This window comes from Scophthalmus maximus, chromosome 5 (assembly GCF_022379125.1).
Source record: "Scophthalmus maximus strain ysfricsl-2021 chromosome 5, ASM2237912v1, whole genome shotgun sequence".
NCBI classification, from domain to species: Eukaryota; Metazoa; Chordata; class Actinopteri; order Pleuronectiformes; family Scophthalmidae; genus Scophthalmus; species Scophthalmus maximus.
Genome location: NC_061519.1, coordinates 20,999,287 through 21,026,024, shown reverse-complemented (window position 1 = coordinate 21,026,024; position 26,738 = coordinate 20,999,287). Strand labels below are relative to the sequence as shown.

The window sequence follows — 26,738 nt, the reverse complement described above, 5'->3', positions numbered from 1 at the left end:
TTAACTCTGACACTTCACGACTCTTTACTGTGACCCCACTTTATATATAAATATATATATATATATATATATTTTATATATATATATACAGAAATGTCACTTGAAAACCGTTTTATTGTTGTTGGAATGCTGATTTTAATTGTCTGTGATTTGTATGTTTTTTGTGAAAGCACTTTGTGAAGCTAACCTCTGAAAGGTGCTAAATAAATAAAAGAATTATTATTATTATTGTTATTTCTTAGTGTGACCTTTTATTAACAGCACCGGCAATGAAAGCAGGCAAAAAAATCAGATGCCACCATTAGTTTTCTGATAGGCCATCATTAATCCTCCGAAACCCTGAGCTTTTAAAAAAAAAAAAATTACACCATTAAACTGAGCTGTTTACAAGAGATTATGCAATGACAAAGGGAAACCTCTCCAAAGCAGGTGCAGCTTTATTACAGTGTCAGGAAGAGGAAAAACAGACTTTATGTTTAACTTGTTGGTTAGACACACAGCCTCAGACCAAATGCAAAGCGGGGCAGTTTATCTGTGTATGGCTTCCTCGCACATTTGTCCTCCGCTTTCAACAAAAATTGTCTGACGGTGTGTGCGACACACACAGCACTACTTTCCCCAGAAAGACCTCACAAAGTATGCCAATTATGTCGGTGGGCTGCATAACGACTTACAAGACATCTTGAATGAACCAGTTTGAACTGTCACGTGTGTGTGTGTGTGTGTGTGTGTGTGTGTGTGTGTGTGTGTGTGTGGTCGTCACACTTCTCTGCATATCAACAGGGTTTAACTGCTCCACCTCTCCAAGAAAATGTTGTAGTGAGTGACTGACAATTGCAGCTTGCAAACGGCACATCAGCGGTACATGACATACATACTGTAGAGTTTACACGTAATAGGGGGCTTATAAATAGACACAGAGCTTGAACCAGTGGAAAATGTGACATCACTGACACGTTTTTCCAACAACACAAAGCAGATAGCTGGTACAGCAAGAAGCTCATGGCATCCGTTTCTGTGCTTTATTATTATTATCAATAATTTTTTACAGTACATAAACCTCAGTGTGACATGGTTTTATGAGTCAAAGATCACCTTAATTTCATACTTTAATATTATAAGAAAACAGTGCTTTGCATATGATGACCTTTTTAAAACAAAGATTAACGACAGGTCAACCATCTACCATTCATTACGTTAACTGCTGATAGTGGCCAGAGGTGACAGAAGACATGTCAAGCAACTAAAAGCGCACAATTATCATCTCTGTTTCACATTCACTGTTTGCCTCCTTGACAGGCGATGCCCAAAGCTCTTTAGTCCGGCACATGGAAGACGCAGGGAGGGAAGCAGCTGTACACAAGATTTATTTAAACTGCTTTGGGGCGCCGGCATGTGCCGGGGTAAAATGCTTTGGAGATTGCCCAGCCATGAAATCTTTCCTCCCTCGTTTCATCACACTGGATCATCCTTTAGTCTTTCTTCCCCTCCTTATGATCCTCCTCCTCTGGGTTGTAGACGCTGACGGTGAACTCGCCGGCTTCCGTGCCGTACTTGTTCTTGACCAGGAGGGCGTACTTGCCAGAGTCAGCCGTGGTGACGGCGGCAATTGTGATGCTGGCAAACTTCCCGTGCTCGAACTTGAGCTGGTAGCGTTCGTCTGATACCAGCTCCTTGTCGTTCTTTATCCAGGACACCTCGGGCACAGGCTCACCCCAGACGTTGCCGGTCAGGTTCAGGGACTGGAGAGAAGAAGAGGATTGCGTTGTGTTTCGTACAGAGCTCAGAGGAAAGAGATGCTCCAGGGGAGCGATACAATGACAAATCAAGTGGGAGGTGAGACAAAGCACTTGACACGGTGTATTGACAAAGTGAACATCTAATTTACTTACCTTGCCCTCTTGGATTGCAACCACATCTGGCAAGCCTCCAACAACACGAGCGCGGTCTAAACAAGAAAAATATGAGAGTCAGCCAAAAAATGTCCTGTCAATCAGTATCTGTCTGTGCACAACGTAATATTCACATGAGTCGGAATTAGAACCATCCTTAATAAAAGACACACCATTTTTGTTCATCCAACTCTGCGAATGAATGATGTTTTAAATGTTTTGACTTCCTTTTGTCACTTCATATCTGAGTGGTGAATGAAAATGTAATATTGTAACTTAAAAGTGTCTTAAATCCCACTGAACCCAAAGTAAAAAAATATATGAAAACAGAAAACACATCATGTCACATCATTTCACGGAGCGATGTGTCTTCGGAGAAGTACAATGATCACTTACTTCTCTCTGCTATTGCTGCCGCCCTGCGAAAGGAAGGAGACAGACATTGTCAGAAAAATCTTAGACTGGTACCACGGGCAGACGACTCGAGCCATACAATGCCAGGAAATGTGTTTTCGAATGCTTCTGGAAGGACTCTCAAAGTACACAGAGACTATTTTAAGCATGCGATGTCTGTAACTATTTATTTGTATTAACATCCTCTTCAGACAGAAATACAGATTTACACAACACAAGGGTCGTATACTCACTTGAGCCTTTGGAATTCTTCGAATGCCTCTTCCCAAGCTGCAGCAAAAAAAGTAAAGTTAGTCGAGAGCAAAATAGTCAAAGTCAACGGGACACAACTCTTTCATCTTTGACATATTTCTAATTTTTCAACTTGAAAAACTTTGACTGACCCTGTCCAGTCAGCTCGAAGACTCTCTTCACACCGTCCTTGCCATCAAAGACGTCCATGGCGTATTTGCCTTTGTCCTTCTCAGTGGGCTCATTGATCTTAAGCCAAAGCTGCTCTCCTGTGACCCCAGACTTGACTCTCTCTGAGGCGGCGATCTTAGCATCTCTGAGGTGGAAATGAGAAACACAGAGATCAGGTCAAGGGAGTCTTTTATTTACCACTGTCCACATTTATGCAGTGATATGATCATGTACACTGAAAAGCAAGATTCAAATAGGTCATTAATAATTCCAGCTAAGCCTTATGTGTTTTATATGATTCATTTAAAGATCAAGAGTGACAATTATTGATTAAATTTGACATACATACTACATACTATGTGTGCTGTACTATGCGTGATGATTGCCTTGTGTCTGCTTTTCTTTTTTCTTTTTATAAATGTGTGTGTGTGTGTGTGTCCTGACATATTTACATCATTGTGTTGTTGATGAATATGTCCCTGATCATTAAATGAATAAAGTAAAGCTAATATCTTATAATATTTATCAATTTCTTTCACTTTTGAATGTGTATTTACTGGTGTGTATGTGTATTTACTGGTAACTTCTGTTTTGTTAGGTTTTTGTTTTTTTTGGTTTCTGAAAAATTCAGGATCCAAGTCTGGTAACAATTGAAGTAAACCACAAAATATTTTTGGCGAATAGTGATTTTCTTATTGTTTTTTTGTTTAGTTTTTCATAACGAGCGCAGGTGTCTGGCAGACAGGAAATCAGTAAAAATGACGTAGAATATATGGGGATAAAGTAATTTACATACTTGAGGAGCCAACCAACACGCAGGTCCTCATGGTAATATGTAACATTGGAGTAGAGGACGATGCCGTGTTCAGTGCTGAGGACTTTAATATCACTGGAGGAGGTGGCTAAGAGGAAAAGAACAAAAAGCAGGCAATTATTTACAGCCCATGGAAACCACATTGTATTGCATTTAATGGCTCAATCTAAGGCTGTTAATAGTTCATGCTGAGGAAAAATATATTTTTTATTATATTTTGGCACATTCTGCTTCTTCTGGTTTTCTGTAAGTCCATGTCTGGTGCTTCGTTGTGTGTGTGTGTACCTTCATTACTGCTCGGTAAGTGTGAAGATTAATGACTCACCAATAACCCTGAACAGCTCATTCATTACAGCTTGGTATCCTGGGGGGGTGGGGGGAGATGAGAAGAGCGATTGATGTCATATTCACTTCATATGCACTGATTCCCACTTCTTCATCCGTTTTTGAAATTCGACTTTACCTGCGTCTGTCAGATTGAAGGTGCTCGTATCTTTGCCTCTCTCGTCCCTCAGGACGACCCCATAAATACCAGCATCTTTCTTGGAGATCTAGAGTTTGAAGTAAAAGCAACTTCAGTGTCAATGCGACAACAAAAATTAAATATTCTGTCCCCTTAAACAAACTACAAAACAGTATAATTCTCAGGACAGATAAAAGACAGAAGAACAGCCAGACAGAGACCAAACTAAACGGAAAAGGCAAGCTTTTCTGCCGCCCGGGATGCTGCAGGCGTTAAAAGGAAAACATGGAAATGGTAGGACGAGAAGGACACATGGAAAAACGACATGGGTCAACTTATGGCAGCAAAGATTATGTCCAGACTTTGGCTCTTGGTGGCGGGGGAACGTCATCTGCAGGCTGTTTTTTTCCTTCTTTTTCTTTCTGTTCCTGTTGCTTAATAATCCACTGTGAATTAGACAGATAAGCCAGTTAATGCAGGTGCAAATGACAGGAGTGGTGGTGAAGAGACCGCCTCTCCTGAGCTCATGCAATGACACAAACAATGCATTGGTGCCTTGAAACATCAATATAACTTCACCGGCACGAGCACTGACTGACAGGTCAGATTAAAATCCTCAACAGAGGTTTGCTCTCCAGCTTTTAAGTGTTTGCGTCAGTTGGCCAGAGGAGTTAAATTGAATACAGTTAAAAATGAATGAATGAATGAATGAATGAAGCACACAGATAGACCATACAATGTATTCACACTATATGGTCATAAATGTTGAACAAAATGAGAATGAAAAGTGAAAGCTTCAAAAATAGAGTCAGTCATTCCAAGTACGTCTATTCTGATTTCCAAGGATGACACACTGATGTGCAGACTCTCGCAGCACTCAGGAGCGTGAATATTTAAAAAAAAAAAAGTCTTTCATCATTTATGAATCTGTGTGTCAGAGAGGGCAGCGGAGCATCTAGTTTACCCCAAACATGGAAGCATAGCTGCATCAGAAGCGTCGCAACCTAGCCCTTTAGACACAGACTCACGACTCCTCACAAAGTATGGCCTGCGTCTAATGGGCTGACCTTTCCGATATTAAAGGTCAGATCGCCGTCCTGTCTCTCGATTTTCTTGGCATCCTCATCATCCTCTGCAATCTCAATTTTGTCCTTAGACCAGGTGATCTCAGTCTCGGGTCTGACATTTCCTATCTGTGGAGCGAAAGAAGAGAAATAGACATGGGAATAAGTTGCCTTAATTACATCTGCTCCTACTTTTTTTTTTTATATATCAGCATCGGTAAACACAATATTGCAGTTACTCTTATTACCTTGCACTTCAACAGCACATTACATTCGGGGGTAACAGCAAAGTCAAGGTACTTGACAAAGTGAGGACCTGTGGGTAGTGATGGAAAAAAATTAAAGAGCCACGTTTGAGTAATTAGTGTTAACTTATGTAACGGAGGAAGTAAAATCTCTTACCTTGTTTCCTGACCCATTCTGCCCTCTCAAATTCTGACTTCTTTTGAAGCTCCCTGAATTCTAGATAGCAGCAGAAAATGTAAAGGATGAATACTAGATTCTAACTTATTGCAATACTTTTTTATTCATAACTGGTAAGTGCTTCATAAAGTCAACTGCAAAAAGAATGAAGAAGACAAGACAGTGAAGAATGGGTTGTCTTCTGCTGCCCCTCAATGGACATGTACCTTAACTGCAGTAAGCAGAGAAGTGAGATAAAGTGTGTGCCATTCAAAAATAATCTGCAGGTTGGGGTGTCTATTCTGTATTCACATTCAATATTAATATTCTGACAAATATGCATGCAGAGCATCAATATGGAAGTGGTCTTACCATCTCCAATGAGCACCAGACTGGTTGTCCCCTTGGCCTTGCCGTCCACCAGGTTAAAGGTGAACGTTCCCTCGTCGGTGACCTCCAGAGAGTCCATGAACATTTCAATGATGCCGGTGGACTTGTCAAAGTTCATTGTGTATTTCTGGAAGAAGTAGAGCAGGGAGATTTAGAAGTGGAAAATCAGGACACGAGAGAGAGGAACAGTTCGCTCGGAGCGTGATTCCTACCTTTCCCTGAGAAACGATGACGTTGTTAAAGACGTACTCCACTTCGCAGGAAGAGGTGCATTTCTCCACCTGAGTCCAGAATCGCACGCGACCCTTCTCCAGCAGCTCCATGGCCATTTCACTCTTGAAGGGAATAACTAGAGAGCACCATATTTTTCAAAACTCTAGTAGAAACAACAGTACTAGTTTCTATACAGCTACTGTATGTACTTGTATATTCCATATTTAGAACAATATATGCATGTTGATTATATTAATAAATAAAGTAGACATTTTTGGATTGGTGAAAAAGTGGTGTAACATCTGTGCTGTGTGGATATTCACCAGGGAACTTGTGCTCATGGCTGATGTCCAGAAGACGCATGAGACCTGTCGAATAACGACAACAGCAGCAACATTGTTAATTTCGTGACCTCTGCAAAAACTTAAGAATCACTCCTCCAACTACAAGCTTTATTGCTTTTTTTCTTATCTGACTGTTTTTAGAAAATATTGCAAATGCAGTAGAATACTAAATATTACTTAATACTTCCCAACTTTCAAGACAAACACATATAAACCGCAGGGTGCAAGACGTCTCTTGATAAAACAGGATAACGGACAGGGGCCTCTCTCACAAATTTAGCACTTATGTCACCGAAACTAAAAACAAGTGAATCAAGTTTCAGGCACGCAGGAGCAGAGATTTCAAGACTGTCGACTGACTCACCCTCCTCTGTGAGAGTGTAGCTGGAGGACATGCCGTCAGTGTTGGTGACCACACAGGAGAAGGTGCCCAGATCTTCCAGGGAGGGACTGTTGAAGATGGCTCTGGACCTGGAAACAAGGACACGTGGGGACAACCGGGATGTGAGGAAAGGGGAAGGCTGCATGAGGAACTGGGCTCACGCGTGATACTTACCGGCCGTGTTCATTGACAATAGTCAGACGCGAGGTGTCTGTCATGGCCTGGTAATTCTTGGACCAGACAAACTCGGAGCCTTCGTTCATCTCAGAGCATTCAAAGATCATAGAGATGACACCATCGTCATCGACGTCCACGTAAATCTCTTTTGTGCCTAAAGGGAAAATAATGGTTACTGTGTGTGTGTGTGTGTGTGTGTGTGTGTGTGTGTGTGTATCACTCACAGATTTCAGTTCGTTAACTCAGGATTTCATTTATTACAGAAGCAATAATAAAATGTAAGATATCACAGTTTGTTTGTTGTTTGTTTACAACTATATAAAAAAGAAGGCATGTATCTGTAATGAAAAAAGCCATTTCCCCTTCTTATCTAGACTTTCCAGAGCTGTGTAAGAACACTTTGCGACTGAATGTGTGAGTTATATAACAATCACACCCACCAGGGCGAGTCTGAGCCAGAACTGGACCTAAGACTGCGGAGGTCTTTCCAACTCCAGCAAGATTTTGAGCACGCACGCGGAAGACGTAGGATGTACCAGCCTTCAGGCCGGTTACCTGAATGGGTACAGAAGGAGTCAGATAGGAGAGACAGTTATTAATTCGATATTTAACGTTCATATTTCACATGAAGATGTATGTAAGAAGTACAATTTACAAAATATGTTTTTGTTTTCTTTCTCACCTTCATGTATTTCTTCTTGTTGGCCTTCTCATGGACAGCCTTCCAGCCCCCCTCTCCAGCAGAGGTCTCCTTCAGATCCAAATAATAACCATTGACAGCCGTGCGGCCATTAAATGCAGGCGGCTCCCACAGCACCACGACAGAGGTGTCGCGAACCTCCAGCACGTGAAGACCAACAGGAGAACCTTGGAGGAGAAACGAGTCAGGGAAGGTTTGCTTCACCGGGCTCCTGAGGAATTGCAGGACACTTTAAATAATGTCAGGATCTATGGTAAGGATCAATTTTGGATTCTTACACATTTACCCACATTTAAAGAAAATATATTTGACCGTATCTACAGTTCTTTTTTGAGTATTAAAAAAAGAAGTAGAAGTATTAACCATTTTGAAATGTCATTCTGTTATATTTTGAGGAAAACACACTATTTCTCTGTTGTTTACACACAGTATATAGCAAATATATTTCAATGTATTTTAAGTTGCGCTATTTTCGGAACTATTTTTCATGAACAGAAATACATTTTGGAACAGCACAAACAACATCATTTTAGTCATTGTTGTACTACATGTATTTACTGATAATCGCTGATGTCACCAAAACAATATTTATATATTTATCCTGATTTGCATTTTAGTTGCATTCATTGTCTTCTGTCAAGTGTGCAAAGACATTTTCATGTGATAGCAATTAATCCAGCCTTGACTTGACTTTTGTCAATTTACTGCCGGTATTAAGTTTTCCTATACCTGGCACAGTAATGGTCCATTCCTTGCACTCCAGAGATGCACTGTGCACAGAGGCTTTGCTCACACCTGCCATGTTCATGGCGCGCACCTGGAACTGGTAGAAGACGTTCTCCTTCAGGCCCTCAGCCTAGAGAAAGGCGAATGAAGATAATGAAAAGTTTGATATTTAATAATGACAGAGTTGACAAACAAATATTTGCTTCACACAATGCTAACATTAAAGTCAACTGTTTTCATTTCTCCAATCACAGAAAACTGTTGGGTCATACATTTGGTAAATGTGTGCTCGCGACAGAACTCACTTTGTAGGTGGTTGTAGTCAATGCCTGGTGGTTCATCTCATGCCATTTCCCGACAACACTTCCCTTCACAGTCCTGTAGTCCACAAAGTATCCCCTGATATCAGCACCTCCGTTACTAGCAGGCTCGTTCCAGCCCAGCACCATGAAGTCCTTGACAGCCTCCAGCAAGGTCACACCAGTGGGCTTCCCAGGGATGGCTACGACAGAAGTATATACGATGGGTCAGTATGTGTTGTAAGAGGAAAGTGTGCCAGAGAATATCTTTTTCCGATATTCAATGCCCATTCATTGACATTTCTTTGAATGAAAAAATGATGTCCTGTACATAACCCCACACAGATGACCTGGCATAAGCCAAATACAGCACAGACCTTCATTTGTGTTAACACATCACAGCAAACACTAGTGCGACAGCTGAACGTGCTACATGCTCTGGGTACATAGGCAAATCACATGGATAATGTACTTACGCTCAAGGCCAGAAGCAGGGTAACTTTGAAGCTAAGAAAGTCTCCGGAGCCAGACGAGACTCTCATTAGGCTCATGCTCTTTAAGAACTCAATGTTTTAGCCCTCACCTTGGCCATGCACCAAGAGGTCCCCCTGAATAGTTGTCAAATAGCAAAACAGAGCTCAAGCAAAATTTAGTTTATACAGAAATCAATACTTACACAAGGGAAAAGCACTGTAAAGTGTGATCTAATTAGTTAATTAACCATGTCACTAATAAACGGGAAACAGCAAAATGACAGAAAAATTACAAAATCCACTGTTAGTGATGAGTAGGTCAGGTAGGTGCATGCAAATACACTTGTGTGCATGGCATTCACAACATATTGGAATATAGCAGCACATGAGGAAGTATTTGGGCAGCCAACTGTATCAGAGCCAAATCCAAGAGAATGGATATAACGTAACTGACACCAATGATTACATATTTTTGTTTAGGAAAAGGAAGAGAAAAAGATGAATGCTAACAATGTTCATGAACAAAGATTAGTTAAGAGAATGTCATGGGTCAGCGGCGAAGAGCGGAGGGCTCCAGGTCATGAGTGTGAACTGTGTGGAATTTAAACAGGTCTTTCTAAACAAATGAGAAAAAAGTGCACTCTCAGCAATCATTACCGCGATGAATAAATGTTAAAAAAAAATGAAAAATAAATGAAAAATCAGTTAAAAGAATGGCTTCAATGCTACTGGCAAAGTGAATAATGGACATGAGTTATGATGAGGACACTCACAGATGGCGGCCTGTACGACCACTGCATCAGAATTGGGGGAGCTCTGGCTGTATCCAGCAGCGTTGACCGCCTTCACCCTGAACACGTAGTTTTGTCCAGTGGTCAGGCCATGGCACACAAACCTACACACAGTAAAGAGAAATTATTAAGAGCTGCGTGTTTCATTAAACTCATTTTGATTTTTTTTTTCAACACTATAGGGGAAGGCAGAATTGATCTTATAAACCTCTGTGGATGAACCAGTGTTTCATGTTTGCATTACCAGTTTACAGTTACCCCCAAAAAACAACAATAAAAAATAACTGATTATAACATTCGCCTCCAGAGCATCAAGACGCAATGAGATGACCACAATCACAATTCAGTGACGACGCTTGAGTGAAATTGTGCTTTAACGGTAAAATTGCCAACCTGGTCTGCTTGACAGGTTTGTTGTTGCAAGGCATCCAGACCTCAGTGCCAACCACACTGCATTCAATATAGTACCCGACCAGGTGTCTGACGTCCTTTGACGCCCCCCATAAGACCGCCACGGAGGTGTCAGTGTTCCTGATGGCCACTGTGTTGCCCGGAGCAGAGGGCAGGTCTGCTCACAAGGGTTGTAAGCAAATAAGAGAGAAAGAAAGAAAGATAGATAGATAGGGCATTAGACAAATTACAGTGAGCGTTGATGTATTGGACAGCGATTAGACCAAAGGAGTCAAAGGAAGAAATAAAGCTGTACCTAAGCGATTATATTATGATAGACTTTTGGTCATACAGTCCAACCCAATGGAGAACTCTGCTGATAAAGTGTGACGCCTATGAATAATGTCATTGCAAGTCTTGCTGGCTCACCCAGCTTATCTCCAACGGTGATTTCTCCTGTGGATACCGATGCCTCGCTGACGCCAGCGGAGTTGCAGCAGCGCACGCGGAAGCTGTAGGACTTGCCCTCTGCCAGGTCAAACAAGGCAAAGCGGGGAGACTTGACTGGCATGCCAGTGTTCACCCTCTGCCAGGTGTCTGTTCCTGAAATACACTGAGGCGGACAGAGAGCCAGCGACGTGTCAGAGCCATATCTGACGATTCGGAATTCAAAACACACTGTATGTAAAGGTAAGTCATGATGGTTGTCGGGTCTTCGTATGCAAGTATGTAAACTCAGAAAAAAATCAATGCTATTTGATGCAGCAGAAAAAGAATAAACGGCACATTTGCAGAGATCAATGTTCACCGGCCCAGTAAAATGATTAAAAATACTGTTGATCATCTTGGACCCATGCTCTATGATGTAGATAAGAAACGATTTAGAAAATCACATAGCTTGTGATATTTAGATATTGTACTAGGAAAGGAATTAGCAGTGAGGCAGTTTCAAGTGTGTCTGATTGCTTATTCATGGATTTAAATCGGTGCAAACAATAACAACGGAGGGATTAACTTCATAAAAGCAATATTATTTAACTAAACTGATTCTCTATAACAAAATTATTTCAAAGACATTGCCCCTCACCTTCTCAATATAATACATGACTCCTTCATGACCTCTCTGGACTGGGGGCTTCCAGGCGAGCACCACGTAGCTCTTGGTAGCCTCCGTCACCGCAACGTCAGAGGGCTCTCCAGGGACAACGCCCGCTGAAGGTGCAAGAGGGCCAGGAGACTTCATCAGTACAAAACACATTCATTTCATTATCCATAAGAAAAACCAATACCATCTTCCACACTTTACATTTAGGAATGTAATCAAGTCTGAAAACGGAATCTATTTTTCCCCATTCAAGAAAAAATGTGTCAGGCTTCTCCAATAATCTGTGTTTAATGTTCTCTCAACACAAGTAGCCTTGATTAAATAATAAGTTAACCACGTTACAAATCTGTCCAGATGTCCAGTGTTTACATGACACCACAGAAACATTTTAGACAGAAAAATGTAATGTCATGTCTGAACTAATGGCTAAGCCATCTGGAAATTAAAATGTCTGACTATTTGACTGCAATGCTTTGCCTGTGTCATGGAAATAGGAGATTTTGATGCTGTCATACCAGTGGCATCCTCCTCTGTAAACTTGATTATCCCAGTCCAGGGAGCTGAGGGGCCAGCTGTTGGGAAAACAGTGAAATGAATGCATTAAGAATGCAGTTGTCTGCCTTTTTGCAGCATGTCTGCACCAGATTTGTCTCTTACCTCTGAGGCGTGCTCTGTCAGAGGGATCCATGGCAACCACTGCCTCGGAGACGCGGGACGGACGGCTGACTCCCGACTTGTTCAAGGCCCGCACCCTAAAGATATAAGAGCGGCCCTCCACCAGCCCTGTGACGGGGAAGCGGGCGTACTTCACCGGGGTATCATTACACTGCGCCCAGTGATGGGTGCCCACCTCACACCTGCCAACACAAAACACACCCACAGGTACTGTACAAATTAGAATTGTGAAGCAACACTAGCAACACTGTGATTTGATTATCGGGGGAGTATCATTGGAAACTTCTGACTCATTAGGAGGTGATTGATATGTACAAGAAACGAACTGCTCACAATTCATAATAATCTTCCCACACAGTAACCGAGAGGCTGACTGTTACAGTGGGCATGTAGGAATGCGCGTAGGTGTTAACTGTCTGATAGGTAACAGCAAAATGTGTCAAGACGCCAGTTTGATGGAAATCAAGGAGGAAACTGAAGCGAGTGGCGTATGCCTGCGGAACAAAAATAATCCTGTATATAGAATGGTACAGTCAAGTAAAATCTAAATAAGATGATAAGACCAATTTATAATTTCACGATTTTACGGAAGATATGTGGGGTTGACCGACCTGTCGATGTAGTAACCCAGGATGGTGCTGCTGCCCTCCACCGCTGGCTGCTTCCAGGTCACCACCACATAGTCCTTGTTGGCATCATGACAGCACACATCCAGGGGGGCCACGGGAACCCCCTCCACCTCCACATCGGCATCTGACACACACACACACACACACACACACACACACACACACACGGTGAGTAGTGCTGCTTCTATATCAGGCTGAGCTCTATTACATACTCAGTTTCCATTTTCTCACCTACTTGTGCCTTTACAGTACAATATGTGTGGCAGCGCTGTAGCTTGCTGTGATAGATTTAGCGTTTATTTCTTGTAAACACAAGAGGGGGGTTGCGAAAGTTCGCTCTTGTGCAAAAACCTGCTGATTTTTTAATGCAATTAAAACACACTCTGTGGTGACTGTCCTGACTGATTTAGATGCAACATTCCTCAGAGGAAACAAAACACCTCAGAAAGACACAGCAGGACTGAGCAGTTGCCGAACATATCTGTACCTGTGGTAATCTGTAATGTGCTGCTGTACTTTGCACATGACACTGTTGATCAAATCTGTACAATTCAGCAGCTTCGTGGATTAATTACATTTTCAATGACCAAAAGCTAAAAAAGCCAAGTTTCACGAGTCCCTCGTTTTGCAATTAAATCACCGGCTGCAGTTGAAATATCCGCCTGGTACTTTACCTCTGACAAACACATAGGCAGAGTACGCGTCGTAGCCGGATTTGGTGTTGACACGCAGGGTGTACATGCCCTCATCTTCCTTGTTGAGGTGGACAAGGGTGAGTGTGGCACGTTCCCCAGACCAGTGGGTGTGGACCCATTTAGAGGACGTCAAGGGCACAGCTGATGGGAGAAGTCCAAACAAAGGAGGTGTGATTAGTGACACGTAGTGGATTCATACATACTGGGAAATTAAGGAACTATTTTCCATGTTATTCTTCCACTCACAGTTTCTGTACCACACGACGTCAGGCTGGTATTTCTTCACAACCGGATAAACGATGACAGTGCAGCCCAGACTCAGCGTCTCGCCCTCGCGGCCAAAGGCCACTTCAAACTTGTCAATGATGCTGGTCTCAAAGGTGACGCCATGCTCAGAGCAGAAACCATCTGAGGAGATGAAAGCAAAACTAAGAGTAAAAACAAGCAGAATCACTGCTCATCTTCCACTGCAGGATGAATCCCCACCTTTTCAGACTACAATGTGAACTGCAACTGAATATGCTTGTAGTCATTAATATAATATTAGCCCCCCCCCCCCCCCCAAATTTGGATCCAGCTCCTGGTCCGAATGCACTTATACTGTAAGTCACTTTGGACAAATGTTTCTGCCAAATCAATGTAATGTGTTTGCCATTACATTACTTTGACTGTTGACACACCCAGTAGTCATTCATTTGAAGTTTGAAGACTTCAGAAGTCAGATAACCACTCTCCCTGTTTGCTGTGTTTTTGCTCTCTACCAGGTCCTAAGTGAAAGGTGTCTCTCTTAACAACTCAACACTCCGCTGTGTTCACCAGCCATAGCTGCAAATTGTCCGGTTGCTTCGAGGCAGGTAGTAAACAGTCTATTTATGAGGCCTTCGTGCCTGAAAACAGCTGCTGGCTGCCTCTGAAGTGACACAGACGAGAGTGTCAAGGGTGAAACGGTTTTCAAAGGATCAAAACAATGAGCTGGAAGACGCCAAAGAGCAGCCACGTTTGACTTCATTCTGTTGTTTTTCTGAAACATTTTGATTATGTCCTATGTAGAGCGCTTTTAATTACTCTGCTAATGTGAAATGTAAAATGTCCTCAACACCTCAAATGTCTTTGTTTTTAAAATAAAATGAAAACGGACTCACGTGGTTTGGGATCAAGTGGGCCTGCTTCCTCGCCCTCCTGGAACCCTGTGGAAACACATGTCAGTCAGCAACCCGCCTCAACACCAGCAAGAGAGTTCTCTGTCACACACGTCAAACCCCCTGAAAAAAGACCCCACCAGACACAGCTGGACCCTGCCGTGTGTACAATGGCACTATATTTAACCTCCAAATTAAACCGTGACCTTTAGCGGGGGCTGCTGCCGAGACGGCGGCACCAGAATTAGTTACCTACTTTTGACAACGACGGTGGCCACATAGGAAGCTTCTCCTTTCACGTTGAGGGCAGAGACGTGATACTGAGCAGTGTCGAGGAAATCACAGCTGAAAATGCAATGTAATACAACATAATTCAACATTATGAATCACTGGCATCACAATTACATTTACTGGAAAGTTTTGAACGTATTTCCAACATTAATCTTTCAGTTTGCAGCAATGTGCGTTTCGGGTAAATCTCATTAATTCCAACGGAGGCCGTGCGGCGTGAGCTGAATGATCACCTACTTCTTGATCTCCAGGGAGTGCATGTTATAGTTGCTCTCTGCTGTGTACTTCTCGGGGCGGGCCTTGGCGTCAATGAGCACGTTGTTTTTGTACCTTGAAGACAGCAGAGAAAGACAGTTGGTTTATTTTTACCGTTGTCCTCAAGAGTCTGCAGTCGCAGAGGACGTGCGCGTGCGCTCCTGTTTTTCGACTGAGGGAAATAAGACTTGACCGATGACGGGAGCTTTGGACGGAAACTTCTCTGTGACGCACTCGCGGCCGTTTGCTCTCATCAGCATTTTCGGGGTTCCTGTGACTCAGAGGAGGCGGGGACCGGGGAAAAGTCCTTACCAGGCGGTCCTGGGTTTGGGCCACCCGGCCACAGTGCAGTGCAGCTTGACAGTGTTGCCCTCCCAGACAGTCTGTCCACGGGGCTTGACGATGAACTCTGGAGGGTGTGTCAGGCTGTCTGGGTTCATTTTCTTACGGAACTCTGCCCACTCCTCCATCTATGCAACATGAGAGTGAAGCCACATTGTGATGATACGTGCAGGGGTAGCTGTATAGGCTTTATACCAGGGATTGTTTGTCCAATACAACCAAACAAAAGAATGAAAAGGGGCGTACCGTCTTTCCCAGCTCCATGCGTTCGGCCGTTTCCCTGATATGCGTTGTTCTGGTTTTCTTCTCCACTCTCACCTCCAGGGCCTCCCTGGCCTCCCTGACGAACAGGTTCCTCATGGCCACGTACTGAATCCCCTCCTCCGTAGCATCCTCCTGGGCCTCCATCAGACCCCGAACCACTTCATGACTACAACAAAACAAGAGGAGCTTAGGAAGTAGGAAGGAAGATGTCTCTAAAAGGAAATCGCAGATTTTTCTCCTTATTGTGCACGATTTGCACGCTCTTCACTCACTTGGCTCTGAATACGGGTACGACGTAGCCGATAACTTCTTTGTCCAAGTCCATTGCCAAGTAGGTGCGTTTCGCTCTTTTGGGTAGTGGGCTCAGTTTAACCACCTCCTGCCCCTTCTCTGTCTTCACAGACGACGTCAGGCTTAGAGATCACAGACAGCAACACAGTCACATATGCAAAATATAGAAATCAATTCTTCACAGGTTATGCTCTGCTTTGTTTTGCTAACAATGCAATGATAATAGACTACAGTGAATACTTAATACGCCACCAATGTATAGTAATGAACAGCTGAAAATATTCCCCAACAAATACACCATTTCTTATGGTTTGCTTAAAAACTTCAGAAAACCATATTTTGGATAAAACTATATATTTGTGCCCTCTTAAAAACATGCATGTTTTCAGTCAGGATATACAGTCTAAAAATACTTAAAACATCCCATCTTCATGAAAGTCACTATGGTCTTTTCTTGTTGAAACCTTTAGAGGTTTGAACTGTATATTTGATATTTAGATATTTTTTTGGAGGCTGTAGTTTATGGTGCTGATAAACTGAACAGCATTGTACAGAAAGGTGTTTACTGTCGGTTTCAGGAAAGACGGAGCCAAAAATCTTTAGTGCAATCTAAAAATAATAACAACAAAAACCCTGCTGCCTCTCTGCATTTATAAAACTTCAAATAAATGTGCCGGTTACATAAAGAACACATTGAGAATAGGACATAAGTCCAGGTACTCGGAGGAGGAAGGCGTATTTCTGTCCACCTTCTAGGACCCTGACCTATTTTACACTCTGACTCATTCACCTAGCTGGCCCTCGAGCCTCCCTGTTATCAGCTCCATTTTTTTTTTATAAATGGAGCCGGAACTGGTGGATATGCAGCAGGGTGGAAGTTCATTTTTAAAGCCTCGCTTTCACTCGTAATCTCTGCCAAGTCTGCCCCGCTCCATCCATTTGGCCTGGAGGAGTAGCAGCGGCGGCATAACGCGGCTTTGATACACTGTAGTCCACACTGGTGAGGAGGGATCAGTTCAGCGGAAGGGCTTGAATGCACAGCGGGGACGGACAGATGGAGAGAGTCTCACAAAAGATCTCTGCCGTGCCAAGACGTTATTTCGACTGCCGACTCACCGAGTGTGTTGAGAGGGGAAAAGTCTCTGCTTGTGAAAGTCAAAAGTGTTCAAAAGGCAGTGTTCCAGGCAGATAAATATTTGCTGGCAGAAACAAGCCCTGGGAGCAGTTTTAAATCTGCCAGGAGAATTGCGCTGCTTTATCTACTTGATTGTCAAACTTTGATACTGAACCAAGATGATCGACTATTAAATGTCCAGAGTCCAATCGTTTACATTTTCTTGACTTACATAGAGTGTCTTTACAGTTGGCCCTAATGGCAGCGTGTCATGTCCTGCCTACAGAAATAGCACGGCAGTCCTTAAATAAATCTGGCAGCCTCACACTGCAGCTGAAATTCCTCCCTTGACCCCTTTTAGGAAACGACCGTGGCTCCAACATGTGCACGGAGCCCTGCGGCCTGAAGGACGAACACTCTGACCACTCGACATGTCGTCAAGTGTCGGTGACACAGTGGACCATTTACGAGGAGCTGCGCTCGGCAGCCATTGATCGTGGACTTGTTTCGGTAGACAGCGTCTCATTCAGGCGACACGTATGCTATAGATTGTGGGTGCGCTTCGATCAAGCCTCCTTTGATTCCAACACAGGATTTCACAGTCAAATTAAACACAAAATCAGCATACAAATGAATAGAGCTGGACCGATATGGGTTTTTGAGGGCCCTTGTCAATATATCGATAGAAAAGGTATGGATAGAGGATAGTATAGGTACCAATACATTTGGCGATATATATTTATATGGTCGGGTTCCACAAATGAGGCAGATGTGACATTCCCTGCATTTATCACTCTAGCATACCTGTGGCCAACCAACTGGAGTCTCTTCACCCAACCGGTTTCTTTCAAAACTCAAACACACATCCATACTTTCCCTCCTCAATGCTGAACAAACAAACTTCCAGCCCACATTTTTTCCTTCTTCAGCTTCAGGTGACGAACTTCACCAAATGTTTGGAACGTTTGATTGAACAACTGAGCTCCTGTGATCGTTTCGGCTGTATCCTCTATTGTAACTGTCTGTGTGGTTTGTATTCACTGGGCTTCGTGCTGCTGAATTTGAAAGGCTCCTGCACAGCGTCTAGACAAACTAAGTAACCTCTGAATACACAAATACATTATTATAGATAAGTGAAACGTAATTATTACCAAAAGCTCCGGAGCTGTGGGCATGACACTCAAGACTTGGCTTCAGCTTTGACAAGGACTTGAGACTCAACTTAAAAATGTGACTTGACATTTGACAGCAGCGACTGCAACACATGCAGCAGGCCTCACACAGACTCACAGCTTGGTTTATCTATAAACTATAGGCCTGTGCATTTTGTCATATTAAAAGGTTCACATCCTTGAAAGCTTTGACTTGCAAACTGCACATGAAGACTTGGGAATGGACAAACCCTGGCTTGAACCTAAGAATGACATGAGGTCTTGTAAAAATATAAAAAACCCTGAGATCATAAAAGGTTAACGTCCGTGGGTAGATGCCCACCGGCAGAGTGGCGACGCCTGCTCGTGTGTATTTTTTTCCCCCTCCTGCTGCTGCACACTCTTCCCCCTCGAGCCGTACAGTGCTGAATATTTGAAAGCGGTCCGCTTGAATGCATTCATCACTTCCCTAGGTTATGGCAGTGGCAGGTTACACGAAGGGGGCCTCATTTTTATTTCACAGTTTTCAAATATCAACCATCGGCGCCTGCGTCACTCCCTCCCTCTTACCGACGGCTGGTGGTCTTGTGAGTCGTGAACGACTGCTTGCTAACAGATGACTTGGTGCTGAGGTAAACGTTGCTCTCATAGTGATGCTGCTGCAGCTTCTCCTGCTGTTGTTGATGCTGCTGCTGCTGCTGCTGCTTCTGCGTCACTCGTACTGATCCTGACATCCTGAGGGCCACTGTGCCAACTTATAATGTCAGACTGTCCTTTAGCAGCTCTGCAAATCAACCTCATTGTTATCCACGTATACAGTAGATTGATTTCTGATGGGGGGGTTAGCTGAGGCCACTACGTGATTGTTAGGTTCTTCAAGTTAAGTTTGTGTTATGGTTGTTTATTTTGTGTGAACAGATGAGGTGTTAGCTCTGGTTAAAAATCGAATTCTACTGTGTTAAATGAAGAAGCAGCAGGTAGGAAATGAACTCTGGCAGCATCGATTGCTTTTCATATCTAAAAATATAATTTAGTCATTGAAATGACGTCATGGAAATATAAAATTTTTTGTGTTGAACTGGGAAACAAAATGTGGCTGGACATAATCCAATGACTGGTGAGAGGATCAACTGGAAAAGGGGTAAAAAATGATATGAGTGGGGGCGTGAGGAATAATTTGAAGGTTTGATCACAGTCATATATTACCCTCAATGGGTACAAAGACTGCGACACACAAGTTTGTGCTTTATCAATTATTGTCTTGATTATTTGTCACTATGTCAGGACATAGTGAAAAATGCACATAACAATATTCTTAAGCCACTACTGTATGTGGAAATATTCAAATTGCTAGTTTTGTCCAAAAAAACAGCATCAGTTTATTGTCATAGAAAACTGGCAGATAATCTCATTAAAGAAGCAGGAATTAGTGACATGTTTGGCGTTTGTGATAAATAAGACAGTTAATAGAAAATAATCAATTAATAGTTTCACTCTAGTATGTATTTTTTAGATGTGTTGTTAGACAGCTTGAAAACATGGAACAGCTTCAACTCGGCACAGGCCCAGCACTGTAAGACCAAAGAAAGATCATGCAATAAGATAAGTTAAAATAAGATGACAGCAATAGATTTAAAACTGTGTTCTCTGCTTGTTGTCCATGAGCAACACATACTGCAGGAAGCATTTGCCTCTTTACTTATCAAGAAGAGATAGAAACTGTAAACTGGCCCATGAGCCATGAGGGCACAGAGGACACAAAGATCTCTAATGGTTTTGAGGACAAAAGTAAATGTTAATTGAATTAATCATCTGAAATCAGATGAGATTTCACCACAACAACACATGCAAGAGCACAGAAGCGTACATTTACATATCAGTGTAAAGGACAATAGAAATGCATGAGTAAAAAAACAGTTTAATAAAGAATAATAATAAATAAATAAATAGGTTGAAAATAAGCTTCAGGCCCTGCTGATTCAGGATTTTAAAAGATAACTAAATTACAAGAATTATAATAACAATCCCTAAGGGTCTGACGTAGACTTATCAATGAAAAGAAAAACATATATATTTAACACTCACCACAACTACGAATCCACTAATCCACCAACCGTTGAAAATGAGAGGAAGGACGTATTAATCCAAAAGTAGCCAAAGCAGGTTGGGATCCAGGCAAAGCAGCAGGGTGAGGGGCAGTGGACAGGACAGCAGTCCACAGAACAAAAATAATGCTGCCACTCGGCAGAATGCACAAGACACCGCCAGGGCCTTTTAAGGCTGGGACAGCTTTAAATTTAGACCAAGAGACCACGGGAAGGGCCAGGCGAGCCGAAGGAGCCGCTCCTGGGCCTGACCCCCTCAGCTGTGTGTGCAGCACACTTGAGAGGAGGGGAACGGGCATTTCTGGTGAGCAATGGTGGATCTGGTAAATTAATGGTAGGTAAATTAAAGAAAACCACAACGTGGTCTGGAATTAATTGTTTCAAGGTCCTATCTAAAATAGGTGAAAGACATTACAGCCCTTTAAGAACAGAAAGAAATGGACAAAAAGATAATAAACTCATATGTCCTCATGTGTTCACCAGCCAACTCTAATGGAAGAGCATCTCCCATGAGAGAACTCCAAGCACTTTTACATCTTACTCCCTCAGAGTTTAAGTTTGTCAAACTTACATGTTAGATTTTGTTGGTAATCTGAAAATAAAGTATTCTACAAATAGGGCTTTTGAATGTAAATTGAATAATAGCTCAACAAAAATAAACACTGGCGTTCTGCCCATGGGAGGTTTACAAACGGTTGTCGTGTGACTGCTGCCATCTAGCGGTGACACATATTAACCGCAGCCTTTGTAGTAGTTTGTGTACGAATACGTTATCAAAATAAGAACTGTCTTTGTGTAGCCGTGTCTGCGTACTGTCCTTATGTTACCAGTAGCCACACACATTAATATCCAAACGAATTAATCTCATCCAGCGCGCTTTAGAAATATAAATATATATAAAACACCCTGTACACCCGGAAACAACATGGTATATTCCAGGCGGATGGCGCAGTCCAGCTCGCCTCTGATTGGTCGCTTTCGGGAAGAGGAAATAAAACATTGATGGTTCCTGTTCTGCTTGTGGATGCTCTAGTTCCTGTGTGCGAACAGCGCTTTGGCGAATAACTCCCGTGTTTTTCTGAGGTATGTGATGTGTTTTCTTCCGTGTGCCCGCTGTTGGTTGAGGCCTCGGTCCTTTGGGACACGGGACGTTCATATGTTTCCCAGCGAGTCGGTCTCGGCTGGTTAGCTCTGTGGAGTTAGCCTCGTCAGTGACTTGTTGAGGTCAACATTGGGCCATGTAAGCTAGCTTGATGCCGTTCACGACACACAGCACACACAGAGGCGACGGGGTTCAAACATCAATAACTTGGTTCTTGATTGAATGTATTGTATTTATCGTGGCGCGTTGACGCTAGCACAGGTTGACGTGTTGTTGGAACGTAGTGTACAGAAGGCTGCATTCTCCCTTAGTCCCAAATCGCAATGTCTTCACCGAACAAATATTAATGCTCACTTAGAAAAACAACAAGCAAAAGAATAAGCACGGGTAAAATAATAATTTACACTCTAGAAAATGTGTCGTTCCTTGTCTTGTTTACCTTTAACTCAACATGCATACGTCGTCAAAAGTCATAATAGAAGTGTGAAGTTTGTGCATGCACAAGTTTTTATACTACTGATATTAAATTGCGTGATAACCAAATGTGCTATAGTCCTTCATCATGTTCATCTGCATTCACACAAAACGTACAATGTAAAGCTGATCGACATGATTTTGGAAATAATCTTTTCCAGCAAATTAGGAATTGGATCAATTTTAATACATAAATTCTTTTTATTAATAAAGTAATCTTTATGTTATTTAAGTATTTTTTTGTGCAAATCCTATATCTGTTGACAGTTGGGGCTTTAAAGCCAAACTAAACCAACTGAAACTAACTTTGTGAATTGCTCATACGTCTTAGTTTTCCCCTCATCACATATAGTTCAAGTCAACAGCAGATGTTGACAACCACATATTCAGTCGGCTCAATGTCTCTTTCACAGGTCCAGAACCTCAAATTGGCCATGCTGTCAATAATCCTGACAAACATAAAAGTCAGCAAGAGACATCCTATTGTAGCAATTATTGTCACCAAGATGAATTTGACGTGATTTTACTGTCGAGCTCTAGTTCAGAGCCTTTTTTTTTTTTGAATCATTTGCAGGAGGGGGGAACCAACATCTGCCAACATGTCGAGCAAAAGGGCCAAGGGGAAGAACACCAAGAAGCGTCCTCAGCGCGCCACCTCCAATGTGTTCGCCATGTTCGACCAGTCCCAAATACAGGAGTTCAAGGAGGCTTTCAACATGATCGACCAAAACAGAGACGGTTTCATCGACAAAGAAGATCTTCATGACATGCTGGCCTCCTTAGGTAGACTCGACAATGCACTGTGTTCACACACATTTAGACGGTGACGTGAAATTACAAACTCGTACAATAGTGGTTGTTTCAATTTAAAAAAAAAAAATCATATTACAACCAGGAAGTTCAAGGAAGAAAATCAGTCTTGTAATTTAACAGAGATTAGAGATAAAGAAATAAAGGTAGTCAGAAACATCAGTTTGTAACTGTTCATATAGTCAGTAAGCTGTAAGCATGGGGGGGCGATGAGAGCCAATATATATACAGTCCTCAATAATCTGACCTTTTCTTTTCCCAGGCAAGAACCCCACGGACGATTACCTGGAGATCATGATGAACGAGGCGCCAGGTCCAATCAACTTCACCATGTTTCTGACCATGTTTGGAGAGAAGCTGAACGGCACAGATCCTGAGGATGTGATCCGTAATGCTTTTGCCTGCTTCGACGAGGAAGGCACAGGTGAGGGTCAGTGTCAACTGAGACAAAATACATTCAGCAGTTACATTTAAATTGTGCTTTGTTTTGACGGTAGCAGCAGCAACCTGGTGCACATAATGTTCCAGCTCTGCCACCTGCCTCATATTTGAATTTTGCACGTCGTCTTACCCTACAGGCGTGATCCAGGAGGAGTACCTTCGTGAGCTGCTCACCACGATGGGGGACAGGTTTTCGGACGAAGAAGTGGACGAGCTCTTTCGCGAGGCCCCCATTGACAAGAAGGGCAATTTCAACTATGTGACTTTCACGCGCATTTTAAAGCACGGTGCAAAGGACAAAGACGATTAGCGATAAGAGGTGTCGCTGGCTGAGGTCTGTTCTATACATCCTGTGTATTGTTAATGGTAAGAACAGCAGCGTCCTGTAATTTTGGCTCATGTCAAAGCTTAACTGTGGCATAGGCTACTGAAGGTCATTCGTTTAAGCTGCTTTTTCGAAAAAGTACCTCTGGACCAACATCTCAACCCTACTCTTTAAGCTCATTTGCACATCTGTGATAACACCACGAAGGGTCTGTGTAAGATGGTAACAATGTATGTGAAGACCCTCTGGATAAAGCTGGAAATAAACTCAAATGTCTTCAAGTGGAACTGGTTTGAATCCTCTGTGTTCTGTAGATTAAAGTGTGGTCTGAGGCACTATCACCAATACTTTCAAAACGTTTTTATTCATTTTTTTGAACGGCGTACGTCATACTGACAGATGATTTAAATCGAATACAATTCCACAGTTCTTACACATTTCAAAGACACATGGGATCACTCAACGGATTTAACGAAAAGGTGCTAGTTTGGTGTTGACTCAATGAAAATCAAATAGTATATACATACACTATATGGCCAAAAGAATGTGGACAGTGTTCTGTAGGCTACAGCAACCGTAACTTATTTTCTTGATTAATCCTTTGTAGAATGTCCACACATTTTTCATAAAATACCAACAGTCCAAAACCCCAAAGACATCCAGTTTTTACAATCACATGAGAATTGACAAAGCAGTTCGGCAAATCCTCACAAGTGAGTAACTGGAGAGAACTTGACCGGGCCCTATCCTTAACACCACCCACCTTTGATGTGAACTGGAACAGCGACTGCGAGTCCAGGTTTCTTGCCCAATGCTTTCTTTTGTATCTGAATGGGAGAAAATTTCTGCTGCCATGTTCCAAAATCCTACAGAAAGCCCAGCGGGCCTTTAGCATAGCAGATTAAAACTCATCATTTGGATTCAAAACAATCTCATGCATCTATTTTGATTGTCCACATACTTTTGGCCATGTGTGTACAAACTGCCATGTTTAACACTCAGCAGTTGGAAAATCACAGTCACCAAAAAAACAGACATGATTTCTCTGTTGTTGTAACTCATGGACAATTTGAGAGATATTTTGGCAGCAGTGGTTCCATTGATCACTAATTATGGACGCATTAAACAGATTTACAATATATAATTTGCCACAGTTTTCAAAGCACCTCGGAGTGTCTGAGGTTTTAAGTATCTTAGAGAGCCCCTCACATCTGTCTTTACCCCCGGAGAATGTATCCGTGGTGCACCTATAGCCTCGGTGTCGTTAAATAGCCTCCTTCCATTCAAAGGACTGTCGTGAGGGAATTTCTCAGACACATCACACCAACAATAAATAGACGAGGGTCTTGCTCCACACTCGAAGCGTTCTGTACATGTTGCTCACAGAGCAATGTATAGCACATGATGAGGGAGACATTGTAGCTCTAGTCCGCCAGGGCGAGGTTTTTCGACTGGATCTTTGATAGGTGATCTGATATACAGGCCTCGATCTTGTCACACTGTGCCAGGAAATCCTATTGACAGATAAGAATCTCACTTAATAAACATATTCATCATTCTCATTGATTTATTTCAATCATAATGTAATAAAAAAAGTTCACCTGCACCGTCTTTACAAGTCCCTTTTTCTTCATTTTGCAGTCATTGAAGTTGTCTGGGACAGTCTGTTAGAAGAGGAGCAATAGATATGTGACACATGAATAAAAACATGCACTCACACACATTAACACCTAAACCACAATATTATTACCATAGTATCTATCTGCTCCAGAATCTTCATGAACTGCTCAGCGGCTATTTTCACCCTGTGGTCCAGTTTACCCAGCGCCTCTGCCTGCAGGTCTTTGGCCAGGAAGCCCTGGAAAAAAAAGGAAACGACAGATGAAAATCTACTGACACAAAAAAAAAGCTGTGCAGGACAAATATTCAACTGTACCAACTGCTAAATGAATGCGCACATTTTTAAGTCCAGTCAACTCCCCGTCCACTTTCTCCAGCTTTTTCGCCGTCTGTTCCACAGACTTCTCGATGTCCTTGAGCTTCTTCAGTTCGCCTTCTTCCTCAGGACTGTTCTGTTTGGAGACTTTGGGTGAGTTATTTGATCCCATGGCCTCTGGCCAACTTCACACATGTTAAAATGCTTTACCCGCTTTCCGATCATCATGAGCTTGCAGCCTTCTTTTATCCCATAGCTGGATAAACTCTCCTCCATGTCCTTCAGCGATTTTCCTGTGAGAATGAACTAGACAAGGTTAGAGATCCGTATAGAAAATATGACATTCGCGATCGCCCGGTGTTGTGAAACCGAAGACACAGTCCAGTCTTACCTTTGAAAATGAGTTTCTGTGAGGCTGCTGGGACTCCAGTGGTTTGGGTGAGAGCCTCTGACAGGTCTTTGACGGTCGGACCCTTCCCATCCTCGTGCACAGTTAACGTGATGCTGTGCTTTGTAGATCCTGACATAGGAGGAAATGAATAGAGCGTAAGTCACAAACGATCAGCATTAGCACCTCTCTATGTGGCAAAAACAATTTTTCCTCAAACAAAGTGGATGACTTGAATGAATAGTGACGTATCTCAGCATTCTGATTTCTCACGTGTATAAAGCACAAAATCAATCAAATGATAGTATGACCAAACTAAATGTGTGTGTGTATTAATTGGAGGGTACTTCTTAAAAGACTATTTACGAAATACTAAATGATCCATAATTAGTCTTGAGGGATAAAGTCTTTTGAACGGAGCCACAGCCAAATGTCCGGTGAGCTACTGTTCATTAGCTAACCGTTTCTAAGCCACTCGCCCGTTGTTCGATAGTAAAACATACATTTTTAATCCCGTCTATCCTCTTTTAGTTGTAGCAAAACATCTCAATAAATATTATTACCGTTCGCAACTGTCACCGTGATCGTTTGCTGTGACATTGTTTCCTTCCTAGAGTCCTGCAATCACATCAACACGGACCACACAGCCGCGGCTAACTGATGCTGGTGGCACTTGCTACTTCCGGTAGCACACCGGAAGCACTTTTTTCTGGTGCTTTTATTTCTTTAATTCAAACACAAATCATTAAAAAAAAATTACACATATATATATACGCACACAAGTAATCGTACCATACAAAAACAAAACATTTTCATTAAAATATATATTTTGTTAAATACACTTTTTTAACACGTAGTTTATTTTGGTGG

The 26,738-nt window shown here is 42.4% G+C and overlaps 3 protein-coding genes across 6 annotated transcripts; 1 reads left to right on the top strand and 2 right to left on the bottom strand.

The window, feature by feature from the left end:
* Positions 1–419: 419 nt before the first annotated feature.
* myom1a (myomesin 1a (skelemin)) lies at positions 420–20,529 on the bottom strand. 3 transcript variants are annotated; one of them, XM_035635586.2, is made up of 38 exons: positions 20,373–20,529; positions 18,858–19,071; positions 16,004–16,144; positions 15,714–15,897; positions 15,438–15,595; positions 15,108–15,200; positions 14,836–14,924; positions 14,583–14,627; positions 13,687–13,848; positions 13,420–13,581; positions 12,728–12,869; positions 12,099–12,298; positions 11,957–12,013; positions 11,424–11,548; positions 10,766–10,949; positions 10,340–10,514; positions 9,929–10,050; positions 8,689–8,885; positions 8,387–8,513; positions 7,640–7,824; positions 7,398–7,512; positions 6,955–7,111; positions 6,763–6,869; positions 6,378–6,422; positions 6,054–6,190; positions 5,824–5,968; positions 5,452–5,511; positions 5,298–5,365; positions 5,053–5,178; positions 4,348–4,431; positions 3,986–4,073; positions 3,848–3,886; positions 3,505–3,610; positions 2,690–2,853; positions 2,540–2,576; positions 2,289–2,311; positions 1,893–1,948; positions 420–1,742 (listed from the first exon to the last, which is right to left on the bottom strand). In XM_035635586.2, exons 2-38 carry the CDS (start codon positions 19,019–19,021, stop codon positions 1,473–1,475), a joined length of 4,539 nt encoding a protein of 1,512 aa, XP_035491479.1. In that variant the 5' UTR covers positions 19,022–19,071; positions 20,373–20,529; the 3' UTR covers positions 420–1,472. The 3 variants fall into 3 exon arrangements, with proteins under 3 accessions (XP_035491479.1, XP_035491480.1, XP_035491481.1); XM_035635587.2 differs by lacking the exon at positions 4,348–4,431; XM_035635588.2 differs by lacking the exon at positions 18,858–19,071 and having other exon boundaries at positions 20,373–20,521.
* Positions 20,530–21,321: 792 nt separating this feature from the next.
* On the top strand, positions 21,322–23,831 carry myl12.2 (myosin, light chain 12, genome duplicate 2). 2 transcript variants are annotated; one of them, XM_035635601.2, is made up of 4 exons: positions 21,322–21,475; positions 22,543–22,751; positions 23,041–23,202; positions 23,357–23,831. In XM_035635601.2, the coding sequence occupies exons 2-4, from the start codon at positions 22,568–22,570 to the stop codon at positions 23,527–23,529; spliced, it is 519 nt and encodes a 172-aa protein (XP_035491494.1). In that variant the 5' UTR covers positions 21,322–21,475; positions 22,543–22,567; the 3' UTR covers positions 23,530–23,831. The 2 variants fall into 2 exon arrangements, with proteins under 2 accessions (XP_035491494.1, XP_035491493.1); XM_035635600.2 differs by having other exon boundaries at positions 23,041–23,208.
* A 58-nt stretch (positions 23,832–23,889) lies between these two features.
* Positions 23,890–26,558, bottom strand: bag1 (BCL2 associated athanogene 1). Its single transcript, XM_035635599.2, has 7 exons — positions 26,432–26,558; positions 25,872–26,000; positions 25,691–25,773; positions 25,503–25,616; positions 25,295–25,402; positions 25,146–25,208; positions 23,890–25,058 (listed from the first exon to the last, which is right to left on the bottom strand). The coding sequence occupies exons 1-7, from the start codon at positions 26,466–26,468 to the stop codon at positions 24,969–24,971; spliced, it is 624 nt and encodes a 207-aa protein (XP_035491492.1). The 5' UTR covers positions 26,469–26,558; the 3' UTR covers positions 23,890–24,968.
* Positions 26,559–26,738: the final 180 nt, after the last annotated feature.